Genomic DNA, 13995 nt, shown 5'->3' on the forward strand with positions numbered 1-13995 from the left:
TGTCATGACTCCAGCCCCCGGCCCTGGCCCCATGCCCGGAGAGGAGTTAAGGAGTGAAAGGACAAGCCCGATAAACCTCACTCATGTAGCGTGTGTTCCTTTGGCTCAGCCTTCAGAGCAGGAAGCCAGCCAGGTGCTGGAATTACTTGGGCCTACCCCCGCTGACCCCTCCCTTTCCCAGACACTGACAGCAGATCCAGCTGAAAACAATTCAGCGTGGATGGACCCTCGCTTCCGGAGATCTGAGAGGCGACGCCAGCAGAAGGAAGGATGGGGCAGGCCTGGATAAATGCTGAGTCATGGAGCCACACCCCACAGGTTGCTGCGAGGCAGCCGACCAATCTGCAAACACTATATAGTTTCCACACAGCCCATTACCCTGGTCGTTACAACACAAAAGACTAATGGGCACACAACTAGGACCACACCCCCACAGGTTGCTGCGAGGCAGCCGACCAATCTGCAAACACTATATAGTTTCCACACAGCCCATTACCCTGGTCGTTACAACACAAAAGACTAATGGGCACACAACTAGGACCACACCCACACAGGATGCTACGAAACAGCCAACTAATCTACAAACACCCACCCCACCTACCAATCAAGATACAATCACACAACCAACCAACCCGCTTACAGTAACAAAGCCGACACTCCAGTATTTATAGAGAGACGGCAGCTCCGATCATGCTTTGCTCGCACAAGCACGAAGCCATAAGCACCAGCCTGAAGATGACGAATGAGACCTCGTCGAAACGTTGCCAAAATACTCTCAATCTTACACGGGAAAAGACCTGAATATGCCAAGACCTGCATACTTATACCCGTGAAAACCTACGAAAACATACATACATACATACATACATACGTATATTCTTTGAAAGGAAGCATCAGAATCTCATTTTTTAATGTGTCAGTGTGTTCATAGAAAAAACTGACAATAAAACTTTATCTTATCTTCCTATCTTATCTCATCTCATCATCTTATCTTATTATCTTGTCTTGTCTTGCCTTACCGTATCCTATCTTATCTTACTTTATCTTTTCAAGTCCCATTGCCCCATTCCTCCTCTCCAGAATCTGCCGCCAGCTCTTGTTATGCCACCAGAAATACACTTCCTCTTGAACCCCTGGCTTAAATGAGAACGCAGGTAGTCCTCGACTTATGACCATCATGGAGCCCAACTGTTGTGACTCGTCCTCCCTCCTCTCCTCAGCCGGGCACCTCCCATCTCCAACCGGGCCTTTTATCAGACTGATAATGAAGATGAACGGCCTGTCATGACTCCAGCCCCCGGCCCTGGCCCCATGCCCGGAGAGGAGTTAAGGAGTGAAAGGACAAGCCCGATAAACCTCACTCATGTAGCGTGTGTTCCTTTGGCTCAGCCTTCAGAGCAGGAAGCCAGCCAGGTGCTGGAATTACTTGGGCCTACCCCCGCTGACCCCTCCCTTTCCCAGACACTGACAGCAGATCCAGCTGAAAACAATTCAGCGTGGATGGACCCTCGCTTCCGGAGATCTGAGAGGCGACGCCAGCAGAAGGAAGGATGGGGCAGGCCTGGATAAATGCTGAGTCATGGAGCCACACCCCACAGCCTATATAAAGGACCTGCTTTTGGCATTCCAACCTTGAGTCAAACAAAGTCTTATCTAGTTTGCTGCTATCGGACTCTATCGCTGAAGTCACAACGGACTCCTGCCTGCCCTGATAAACCTCGAAGGAACTTGGCAAGCTGCAAGGGCTTCGTTGCCAAGTTTGTTACGGACTTCCTTGACTCATTCGTAGGCGTGGGAGTGGGACACGACACCAACATTTCCTTTGCTAAGCATGATAGTTGTTAAGTGAGCTTTTTGAGAGCCTTTCTTGCCACTAGTTGTTAAGTGAATCGCTACCGTTGTTGTTAAATGAATCAAGCTTCCGCGTCGACTTTGCTCATCGGAAGGGTGTGAACGAAGGCCACGTGGCCCCACGACAGTGCAACCGTCATAAATATGAGCCGGTGGCCAAGCAACTGAATTTTGATGACGCGACCCAGGGATGCTGCAGAGCTTTTCATGTGTGAAAAACGGTTATGTCACTTCTTTCAGCACTGTTGTAACTCTGGTCCTTAAATGTCAAGTCTGTTTCAGCGCTGTTGTAATTTGGTCCTTAAATGTCAAGTCTGTTTCAGCGCTGTTGTAATTTGGTCCTTAAATGTCAAGTCTGTTTCAGCGCTGTTGTAATTTGGTCCTTAAATGTCAAGTCTGTTTCAGCGCTGTTGTAATTTGGTCCTTAAATGTCAAGTCTGTTTCAGCGCTGTTGTAATTTGGTCCTTAAATGTCAAGTCTGTTTCAGCGCTGTTGTAATTTGGTCCTTAAATGTCAAGTCTGTTTCAGCGCTGTTGTAATTTGGTCCTTAAATGTCAAGTCTGTTTCAGCGCTGTTGTAATTTGGTCCTTAAATGTCAAGTCTGTTTCAGCGCTGTTGTAATTTGGTCCTTAAATGTCAAGTCTGTTTCAGCGCTGTTGTAATTTGGTCCTTAAATGTCAAGTCTGTTTCAGCGCTGTTGTAATTTGGTCCTTAAATGTCAAGTCTGTTTCAGCGCTGTTGTAATTTGGTCCTTAAATGTCAAGTCTGTTTCAGCGCTGTTGTAATTTGGTCCTTAAATGTCAAGTCTGTTTCAGCGCTGTTGTAATTTGGTCCTTAAATGTCAAGTCTGTTTCAGCGCTGTTGTAATTTGGTCCTTAAATGTCAAGTCTGTTTCAGCGCTGTTGTAATTTGGTCCTTAAATGTCAAGTCCTTGTCGTGTCCCACTCCTCCGCTGACGGCCGGGTCAGGAAATCGAATCAGGCTTGCCTCTGCAGCTTGTCTGGGCATGGAGCCAGGGCTGGGGCAGGATGCTCCCTCCTCTGCAGCTTGTCTGGGCATGGAGCCAGGGCTGGGGCAGGATGCTCCCTCCTCTGCAGCCTGCTTGGGCATGGAGCCAGGGCTGGGGCCGGGGGATGCTCCCTCCTCTGCAGCCTGCTTGGGCATGTAGCCAGGGCTGGGGCCGGGGGATGCTCCCTCCTCTGCAGCCTGCTTGGGCATGGTGCCAGGCCTGGGGCCGGGGGATGCTCCCTCCTCTGCAGCTTGTCTGGGCATGGAGCCAGGGCTGGGGCAGGATGCTCCCTCCTCTGCAGCTTGTCTGGGCATGGAGCCAGGGCTGGGGCAGGATGCTCCCTCCTCTGCAGCTTGTCTGGGCATGGAGCCAGGGCTGGGGCAGGATGCTCCCTCCTCTGCAGCCTGCTTGGGCATCGAGCCAGGGCTGGGGCCAGGGGATGCTCCCTCCTCTGCAGCCTGCTTGGGCATGGAGCCAGGGCTGGGGCCGGGGGATGCTCCCTCCTCTGCAGCTTGCCTGAGCATGGAGCCAGGGCTGGGGCAGGATGCTCCCTCCTCTGCAGCTCTGCCCAAAGTCCTAGCAAAGTCCTCAGAGCAGGCAGGAGACCAGTAAGTGACTTTAGCAAGATAAGTTCGACTTTGCCTGACTCAGAGACTGCCAGAAAGCAGATCCTTTATATAGGCCATGGGGTGTGGCTCCATGACTCAGCACTCATTAAGGCCTGCCCCTCCTCTGCAGCTCTGCCCAAAGTCCTAGCAAAGTCCTCAGAGCAGGCAGGAGACCAGTAAGTGACTTTAGCAAGATAAGTTCGACTTTGCCTGACTCAGAGACTGCCAGAAAGCAGATCCTTTATATAGGCCATGGGGTGTGGCTCCATGACTCAGCACTCATTAAGGCCTGCCCCTCCTCTGCAGCTCTGCCCAAAGTCCTAGCAAAGTCCTCAGAGCAGGCAGGAGACCAGTAAGTGACTTTAGCAAGATAAGTTCGACTTTGCCTGACTCAGAGACTGCCAGAAAGCAGATCCTTTATATAGGCCATGGGGTGTGGCTCCATGACTCAGCACTCATTAAGGCCTGCCCCTCCTCTGCAGCCTGCTTGGGCATGGAGCCAGGGCTGGGGCAGGATGCTCCCTCCTCTGCAGCCTGCTTGGGCATGGAGCCAGGGCTGGGGCAGGATGCTCCCTCCTCTGCAGCTCTGCCCAAAGTCCTAGCAAAGTCCTCAGAGCAGGCAGGAGACCAGTAAGTGACTTTAGCAAGATAAGTTCGACTTTGCCTGACTCAGAGACTGCCAGAAAGCAGATCCTTTATATAGGCCATGGGGTGTGGCTCCATGACTCAGCACTCATTAAGGCCTGCCCCTCCCTTCCTTCTGTTGCCTCCGCCTATCCAATCTTCTGATGCGAGGTCACTCCAATCAGCTGTTGTAATTTGGTCCTTAAATGTCAAGTCTGTTTCAGCGCTGTTGTAATTTGGTCCTTAAATGTCAAGTCTGTTTCAGCGCTGTTGTAATTTGGTCCTTAAATGTCAAGTCTGTTTCAGCGCTGTTGTAATTTGGTCCTTAAATGTCAAGTCTGTTTCAGCGCTGTTGTAATTTGGTCCTTAAATGTCAAGTCTGTTTCAGCGCTGTTGTAATTTGGTCCTTAAATGTCAAGTCTGTTTCAGCGCTGTTGTAATTTGGTCCTTAAATGTCAAGTCCTTGTCGTGTCCCACTCCTCCGCTGACGGCCGGGTCAGGAAATCGAATCAGGCTTGCCTCTGCAGCTTGTCTGGGCATGGAGCCAGGGCTGGGGCAGGATGCTCCCTCCTCTGCAGCTCTGCCCAAAGTCCTAGCAAAGTCCTCAGAGCAGGCAGGAGACCAGTAAGTGACTTTAGCAAGATAAGTTCGACTTTGCCTGACTCAGAGACTGCCAGAAAGCAGATCCTTTATATAGGCCATGGGGTGTGGCTCCATGACTCAGCACTCATTAAGGCCTGCCCCTCCCTCCTCTCCTCAGCCGGGCACCTCCCATCTCCAACCGGGCCTTTTATCAGACTGATAATGAAGATGAACGGCCTGTCATGACTCCAGCCCCCGGCCCTGGCCCCATGCCCGGAGAGGAGTTAAGGAGTGAAAGGACAAGCCCGATAAACCTCACTCATGTAGCGTGTGTTCCTTTGGCTCAGCCTTCAGAGCAGGAAGCCAGCCAGGTGCTGGAATTACTTGGGCCTACCCCCGCTGACCCCTCCCTTTCCCAGACACTGACAGCAGATCCAGCTGAAAACAATTCAGCGTGGATGGACCCTCGCTTCCGGAGATCTGAGAGGCGACGCCAGCAGAAGGAAGGATGGGGCAGGCCTGGATAAATGCTGAGTCATGGAGCCACACCCACAGCCTATATAAAGGACCTGCTTTTGGCATTCCAACCTTGAGTCAAACAAAGTCTTATCTAGTTTGCTGCTATCGGACTCTATCGCTGAAGTCACAACGGACTCCTGCCTGCCCTGATAAACCTCGAAGGAACTTGGCAAGCTGCAAGGGCTTCGTTGCCAAGTTTGTTACGGACTTCCTTGACTCATTCGTAGGCGTGGGAGTGGGACACGACACCAACATTTCCTTTGCTAAGCATGATAGTTGTTAAGTGAGCTTTTTGAGAGCCTTTCTTGCCACTAGTTGTTAAGTGAATCGCTACCGTTGTTGTTAAATGAATCAAGCTTCCGCGTCGACTTTGCTCATCGGAAGGGTGTGAACGAAGGCCACGTGGCCCCACGACAGTGCAACCGTCATAAATATGAGCCGGTGGCCAAGCAACTGAATTTTGATGACGCGACCCAGGGATGCTGCAGAGCTTTTCATGTGTGAAAAACGGTTATGTCACTTCTTTCAGCACTGTTGTAACTCTGGTCCTTAAATGTCAAGTCTGTTTCAGCGCTGTTGTAATTTGGTCCTTAAATGTCAAGTCCTTGTCGTGTCCCACTCCTCCGCTGACGGCCGGGTCAGGGAAATCCGAATCAGGCTTGCCTCTGCAGCTCTGCCCAAAGTCCTAGCAAAGTCCTCAGAGCAGGCAGGAGACCAGTAAGTGACTTTAGCAAGATAAGTTCGACTTTGCCTGACTCAGAGACTGCCAGAAAGCAGATCCTTTATATAGGCCATGGGGTGTGGCTCCATGACTCAGCACTCATTAAGGCCTGCCCCTCCCTTCCTTCTGTTGCCTCCGCCTATCCAATCTTCTGATGCGAGGGTCACTCCAATCAGCTGTTGTTGGAAGTAAACTTTCCTCAGGCTCACATGCTGTGGAGGAGGGGGAGGGGTCTAGCTGCTCCGTTTGCCTGGGCATGGAGCCAGGGCTGGGGCCGAGGGATGCTCCCTCCTCTGCAGCCTGCTTGGGCATGGAGCCAGGGCTGGGACCGGGAGGTGCCCCCTCCTCTGCAGCTTGTCTGGGCATGGAGCCAGAACTGGGGCCGGGAGGCATACATTCCTCTGTGTTCGGGAGCAGATAAGCAGACCCCGGCTGCGGTGAGAGCGGACAAGACACAACAGTCCTTTTAAGTCAAGGACTTCCTGTAAAATGGGATTCTTGTTGCATTTTTCCTGTCCAACCTGTTCAAAGTTTCCACCAGGAAGGCTCTAAGGAAGCGTCTATGGCCCTGATGGCGAACCTATGGCCAAGAGTGCCACAGCTGGCACGCAAAGCCCTCTCTGCAGGAACGTGAGTTGTTGCTCAGCTCCACCGCGCATGCGCACCCCCTGCCTGCCAGCTGATTTTATTTTATTTTATTTTATTTATTTATTATTTGCATTTATTTATTTTGTCAATCCTCTATAAGGTAACAGGTAAAAGTATAAACATAGTTTGGATACATGAAAAGAGTAAGTAAAAAGGAATATTAGGACAGGGATGGTAGGCATTCAGGTGCACTTATGTATGCCTCTTACAGACCTCTTAGGAATGGGGTGAGGTCAACAGTAGACGGTTTGAGCTTAAAGTTTTGGGGGTTTGGGGAAGAACCCACAAAGTCAGGTAGTGCATTCCAGGCACTAACCACTCTGTTACTGAAGTCGTATTTTCTGCAATCGAGTTTGGAGCGGTTTACCTCGACTTTGTACCTTATTATTTGCTCGTGTATCGTTGCGGTTGAAGCTGAAGTAGTCTTTGACAGATAGGACATTGTGGCAGATCATTTTATGTAGTACGCTTAGGTCAGGCCGAAGTCGGCGTAGTTCTAAGTTGTCTAAGCCCAAAATTTGGACTCTGGTGGCATAAGGTATTTTATTGCGGGTAGAGGAATGGAGGGATTTTTGAGATGCGCGGGGGGGCAGGGCGCATGAGGGAGACACGCACGCATGCGCAGGGGGGTCGTGTGTGCATGCGCAGGGCAGGGGTCGCCCACAAATGCGCAAGGAGCGGGGGGGAGCGCGGGAGTGTGTGGCGCGTCCCCCCTCGACCCGTTTTTGGGTCCAGGAGGCTGCAGTTAGGCATGCTAGGCCCAAAACGGGGTGGGGGGATGGGGGGGCTATTCCCCCCATGGCCCGTTTTTGGGCCCAGGAGGCTGCAGGGAGGTCTGTTAGGCCCAAAACAGGGGGTGGAGTCAGCACATGATAAGAAAAAGGTTAGCCATCACTGGTCTATGGAGATTTCCAATTATCTAGGTCATGGTTGTCTCAAAGGTGCTTTTTCAAGAGGCAACTGGACTTCCTTTGTTTGTCTTTGTAGATGTTTCGCTTCTCACCCAAGAAGCTCTTTCAGCTCTGACTGGATAGTGGGGTCAGAGAGCTGAAGAAGCTCCTTGGATGAGAAGCAAAACGTCTTCAAAGAAAAACAAGGAAGTCCAGTTGCCTCTTGAAAGAAAGCACCTTTGGGACTCCAAGACAGCGTTTTTCAACTCAGGCAACTATTTTATTTATTTTAGTTTATTTATTTATTTTGTCAAATACATATTAAATAATACATGTAAGTATAAGCATGAACTGAATACATAAAATGAATGCAACTAAAGGGAACATTAGGACAGGGACCGTAGGCACACTGGTGCTCTTATGCACGCCCCTTAAAGACCTCTTAGGAATGGGGTGAAGTCAACAGTAGACAGTCTTAAGTTAAAATTTTGGGGGTTTGGGGATTAGACCACAGAGTCAGGTAGTGCATTCCAGGCATTAACAGCTCTGTTACTGAAGTCATATTTTCTGCAATCGAGATTGGAACGGTTCACTTTAAGTTCGAATCTATTGTGCGCTCGTGTATTGTTGTGGTTGAAGCTGAAGTAGTCATTGATAGGAAGAACATTGTAGCAGATGATTTTATGAGCTATGCTCAGGTCATACCGAAGGCGGCGTAGTTCTAAATTTTCTAAACTCAGAATTTCAAGTCTGGTGGCATAAGGTATGTTGTTGCGAGCAGAGGAGTGGAGGACTCTTCTTGTGAAATATTTCTAGACACGCTCAATTGTATTAATGTCCGATATGCAGTGCGGGTTCCAGACAGATGAGCTTATTCGAGAATTGGTCTAGCAAATGTTTTGTATGTAATCTTACCGGAGAAGAAGCTACGTTTTGTGCCTTGTCCTCCTCAGCTGGGCCCCTCCCATCTCCTCCCGGGCCTGTTATCAGACTCGAGTCTGATAATGAAGATGAACGGCCTGTCATGACTCCAGCCCCCGGCCCTGGCCCCATGCCCGGAGAGGAGTCAAGGAGTGAAAACAGAAACTCCATACAGCTCACTCATACAGTGTGTGTTCCTTCGACACAGCCGTCAGAGCAGGAAGTCAGCCAAGTGGTGCAATTACCCGGACCTGCTCCCTCTGACCCCTCCCTTTCCCAGATGCCGACAGTAGAGACGGCTGAAGACAATTCAGAGTGGGAGGATCCTCGCTTCCGGCGCCAGCAGAAGGAAGGGTGGGGCAGGCTTGGATAAATGCTGAGTCATGGAGCCACACCCCACAGCCTATATAAAGGACCTGCTTTTGGCATTCCAACCTTGAGTCAAGCAAAGTCTCATCTAGTTTGCTGAAGTCACAACTTGGACTCCTGCCTGCCCTGAGAAACCTGGAAGGAATTTGAGAAAGCTGCAGAGGCTTCGTTGCCACGCTTGATACGGACTTCCTCGACCTGGTCGTCGGAGGGGGAGTGGGACACGACACTATGCAAGATTAGGTTTACATAAACAACTAAGTTGTTTGGCCCCCATAACAAAAGAAATACCTGTTGGACTGAGCGAGATCAAAGCATTCTACGCTGGTGGGGTTTCGGCCCAATTTTTGGAAGAGAGCGGTATAGAAATCCAGGTCCCAGGAATCAAAAGCCAGACCTAGGGAAACAGAGAAACATGGAGGTTGACCCACTGGTGTGGCTTAATTTCTACCCCAACCCTTCCTGCATTAAAACAAATGAATGAATAAATGTAAGAGGATATGAGAAGGAATCGCTTTGTCATTTGAAAGGGTGGTGATGTCCTTGGGCAGGAGTCTTCAAACCTGGCAACTTTAAGACCTGTGGATGGACACATTTGTTGTGTCCCGCCAGCAGACCTGGTGGCAGACTCAGACAGGGAGAATGGGGAGGAACATGGGCCAGTCCTGGAGTCTGGGGAAGGCTCCGATGAGGGCTCTGCGTAGGAGGCAGAGATGAGGCCTGGGCCATCTGACAGTTGTCAGCTGCCTTCGGAGACGGACATCAATGGGGCAGAAGAACAGCTGGAGCCTGTTCCCAGTTTGCACATGCGCAGGGCTGCCAGGAAAAGGGAACAGCTAAGGAACAAGGGTTGACTCAGGAGTAAAGCCACAGGTGGACGGTGAATGGCCCCTCCCACAGGAAATAAAGAGGAGAGAAAGGAGAGTGGAGTTTGCAGGAGACAATTAGTTTGTGAGTCTCCGAGACTCCTTGCCATGTTTTGAAGTTATCGGCCTGGCAGCTCTCCAAGCCAGGTAAGGTCTATGACTGTAAATTCTCCCTTGAAAGACTTTGCTGGATGTGAATGAGAAGAATTCACAGTAACTTAATAAAAAAAGGGTTTTTTGTCAGGACAAGGAGTCTGAGTCATGCTATTGGGAAGCCTAGGTCACAACAAGATTTAACATTAAAAATAAAGAAGAAACAGAACACTTTTTAACATGGGATTTCTCCTACCAATGGCTAACTAACCGAAACAGAGGTTAGAAATGAAAAAGATTAAGAGAATGAGTAATTATACCATAAACGTATTTTAGTATGGATAAGCTAAAGCCAATATTACTGTGTGACCATTACTAACGATATGCATATTATGATTACTATGTTTACTGTCTTTTTGTTATTCAAAACGAATTGCACTCAGACAACTTGCTGTTCATATATATATATATATTAAGTTTTTTTTAAATATTTATTAAAGAAAAATATAACAATAAAACATACAGGTGTTTTTTTAAAAAAAAAAAGACTTGTGGATTTCAACTTACAAAATTCCCCAGCCAGAAATTTCTCCTCAGTTCTAAATTAGTTCTGATTAGTTTCCATCCATTGCTTCTTGTCCTGCCCTCGGGTGCTTTGGAGAATAGGTTGACTCCCGCCCTCTTCTCTGTGGCAGCCCCTCGAATATTGGAACACTGCTAACATGTCACCCCCTAGTCCAGTGGTTCTCAACCTTTATAGTGCTGCGACCCCTTTAATACAATTCCCCACGATGTGGCAACCTCTTTAATACAATTCCCCACGATGTGGCGACCCCCAACCGTAAAAATATTTTCGTTTTGAATTTATCGTGCCTGAAGCCATATTGGCTAGCGATCTGAACTGCTTGCGATTGCCTTGAGGACGGAGGCATTAAAGCGGAGACTCCTCCCCTATTAAGTTTATCGCGCCTGAAGCCAGATTAGGCTAGCGATTGGGAGTGATTGCAGCTGGCTTGGGAGGGAGACATCAGAGCAAAGATTTCTCTCTTTTTTAATTGATCACACCTGAAGCCGAATTCGGCTAGCAATTTGAAGAGCCTGCAGCTGGCTTGTGAAGTCAACCACTGAAGCGCGATTCTTCAACTCGCAAGTATACTTCCCATATTTCCGATGGTCTTAGGCGACCCCTGGCAAATCGTCATTCGACCCCCAACGGGGTCCCAACCCACAGGTTGAGAACCGCTGCCCTAGTCCTTCTTGTCACTGAACTAGACATACCCAATTCCACAGGAGTGGGCTTCAAAAATTTTAGCAAGGGGTTCTCTGCCTGCTTGCTGGGTGGGCATGGCCATGGTGGGCGTGGCCTAGTAAGCCTCCTGCACCACAGTGGGGTGTGTGTGTCATTTTTGCTCTCTGGAGGCTTTTCTCGAGCCTCCAGAAGGGCGAAAATGGCCGCCCCAGGCTCCGGAGGCCCTCTGGAGGCCACAAACGGGCCCGGATTTCTTCCCAAACTTCCGGCAGGCCCATTTCCCCCCACCATGAGCCTCTGCGCATGCCCTACACTTACCTGCATTCAAAATGGACCGTGTGGAGACTCTTCCTGAGCCTCCGTGCGTGCCCTGCACTTACCTGCATTCAAAATGGGCCACGTGGAGACTCTCCCTGAACCTCCGTGCGTGCCCTGCACTTACCTGCATCCATAATGGGCCGCGTGGAGACTCTCCCTGAACCTCCATGCGTGCCCTGCACTTACCTGCATTCAAAATGGGCCACGTGGAGACTCCAGGCAGGCACAGGGCAGGGTGGGCGGGGCCAGCCAGGAGTGGGATTTGGGGGTTCTCCAAACTGCACAGAATCTTAGCTAGAGGTTCTCCCGAACCCCTGCGAACCCCCAGTAGTCCACCCCTGCAATTCCAGCAACCGTTCTTTATATGTTTTGGCCTCCAGTCTCCTAATCATCTTTTGCTGCTCTTCTCTGCACTCTTTCTGTATCTTTTTTATATTGTGGAACTGAAACCGGAGAACTCAGCTTCTACGAACTCAGCATGCAATCTCCTCGTTAAATAGTTCTCAAATATTTCCCCATCCTCTTTACCCTCCCCAGCTCATACCAAGTTGGTTGTTGGCCTTCACGAGAGCCGGTCTTCCTTCTCCGAGAATATCAACATGGAACACTGCTTCGGGGTGGACTGCTACCGCAAAACTCTGGATAGGTTTGGGATAGGTCTGCTCTGTCATCCGGTCGTAGAGTGAAGCTACTAGTTTTGTCTCCTGAGACGATGTGGGCAGTTGGTCACACTGGAGAAACAAAATCAACCTTTGGATTCTAAATTCAAGAGGGGGTTTTATGCACCTGATGAGGAAAACTTTGGATATCAAAAAGAGTGGATTCAAGAGCACCCTCTGAAAGAGAAACTGGTCTATGGAGATTCTCAGTCATCCAGGTCATGGCTTATCCATAGGTGCTTTTTCAGGAGGCCACTGAACTTTCTCGTTTTTTCTTTGAAGACCTTTCGCTTCTCATCCAAGAAGCTGTTGTGACTCAGGCCCAAGTAAACGCAGTCAGTTTAAAAACAAACAAACTTTATTAGAACAGCTGAGAATTAACCTCACTCTCAAGGTCGCCCAAACTAAATCAAAGCAATTTCTTCCTAACACAATTCCTCAGTCTTATCACCAACCTTGGTCTAATTAGGCAAACTGCCAAAGGCTTTTCTTGGCAAAAGTTCAGAAGACACCGACAAGAAATAAATACAGTAAGACAAGGCTATCAACCTTGTTTTCCGGCAAAGAGCCCAAACGCCGTTGCTGGTCTTTTAAGCCTTATGGGAGGGGCCAATCATCTCTTGGCCCTACTCCCGAGTTGTCCTCTTTGCTTGAGCTGCTCTTGCCTTCTGGCAGCTCTTCTCATGCGTGCATTAGGAACAGGCTCCTCCTGTTCCTCTGCCTCATTACTGTCAGCCTCTGGAGGCTCCAGAGTCCACACATCACTCCCAGATGGCCCTGGCCCCACCTCTGCCTCCGACGCAGAGCCCTCATCCCAGCCTTCCCCAGCCCCCAGGACTGGCCCATGTTCTTCCTCAGCCTCATCGCTGTCCCACTCCGTTGCCAGCTCAGCAAGCTGTTGGCGGACCACAACAGAAGCTTCTTCAGCTCTGACTGGATGCTTGCTTTAGCTACGCAGTTTGGGGATGAACACCCTTTGAACAGTGGGAGTATGAATGGATTTCCAGAAAATTGCAAACTACAGGAACCATTTGCACCACTCAGGTGACCCTGAGGACACAGATAAACCTCCAGGTGTCTCTCTAAAAGGCGCAAATGACCAGCTGCCTGCGAGGAAAATAAATCCTTCCATTCTCCACCATCCAATAAGAGCTGAAGAAGCTTCTTGGATGAGAAGCAAAACGTCTTCACAGAAAAAACGAGAAAGTCCAGTTGCCTCCTGAAAAAGCATCTTCGGGATGAGAACTTGGTGATGAATTCTATCAGACTTTCCAGACATTTTGGAAACTGATTATCTAGTCTTAAAACCAAATCTATAATTCTCAGGGTTTGTCATTCTTAGTGAGTGCAATTCCAACCAAGAATTGTAGAATGGGAGGGTCTCTATGTTGTGACCCAGGCCCAAGTAGGTAGTAATAAACTTAGTCTGTGGAAAAACAAACTTTATTCGAACAGCTGGGAATTACTTCATTCCCAGCATCGTTCAACTCAAAGTAAAACAAATGCCTCCCAACACAAATTCCTCAGTTATCTCACAAACCTTAGTCCAATTAGGCAAACTGCCAAAGGCCCTTCCTGGCAAGCATCCAGAAGCCACAAAAACAAAGGCGTATATGAAGCAGAAGATGAAGCAGAAAACGCAGCTACAACATTGTTTTCCGCAAAGAGCCCAAACGCGTTGCTGGTCTTTTAAACCTTATGGGAGGGCCAATCATCTTTTGGCCCTACTCCCGAGTTGTCCTCTTTGCTTGAGCTGCTCTTGCCTTCTGGCAGCTCTTCTCATGCGTGCATTAGGAACAGGCTCCTCCTGTTCCTCTGCCTCATTACTGTCAGCCTCTGGAGGCTCCAGAGTCCACACATCACTCCCAGATGGTCCTGGCCCCACCTCTGCCTCCGACGCAGAGCCCTCATTCCAGCCTTCCCCAGCCCCCAGGACTGGCCCATGTTCTTCCTCAGCCTCATCGCTGTCCCACTCCGTTGCCAGCTCAGCAGGCTGTTGGCGGACCACAACAGAAGCTTCTTCAGCTCTGACTGGATGCTTGCTTTAGCTACGCAGTTTGGGGTTGAA

The 13995-nt window shown here is 49.6% G+C and overlaps 1 protein-coding gene across 1 annotated transcript in view; it reads right to left on the minus strand.

Moving 5' to 3' along the window:
* The window catches only part of PFAS (phosphoribosylformylglycinamidine synthase), an 83849-nt gene that overhangs the window by 53426 nt on the left and 16428 nt on the right, over positions 1 to 13995 (minus strand). Inside the window, exons 5-6 of the mRNA XM_058183957.1 lie at positions 11813 to 11999; positions 9034 to 9139 (exon numbers count right to left, since the gene is read on the minus strand). Of these exons, the coding sequence (XP_058039940.1) occupies positions 9034 to 9139; positions 11813 to 11999 (293 nt within the window). The remainder of the gene's footprint in view (positions 1 to 9033; positions 9140 to 11812; positions 12000 to 13995) is intronic.

This window comes from Ahaetulla prasina, chromosome 4, assembly GCF_028640845.1.
Source record: "Ahaetulla prasina isolate Xishuangbanna chromosome 4, ASM2864084v1, whole genome shotgun sequence".
NCBI lineage: Eukaryota > Metazoa > Chordata > Lepidosauria > Squamata > Colubridae > Ahaetulla > Ahaetulla prasina.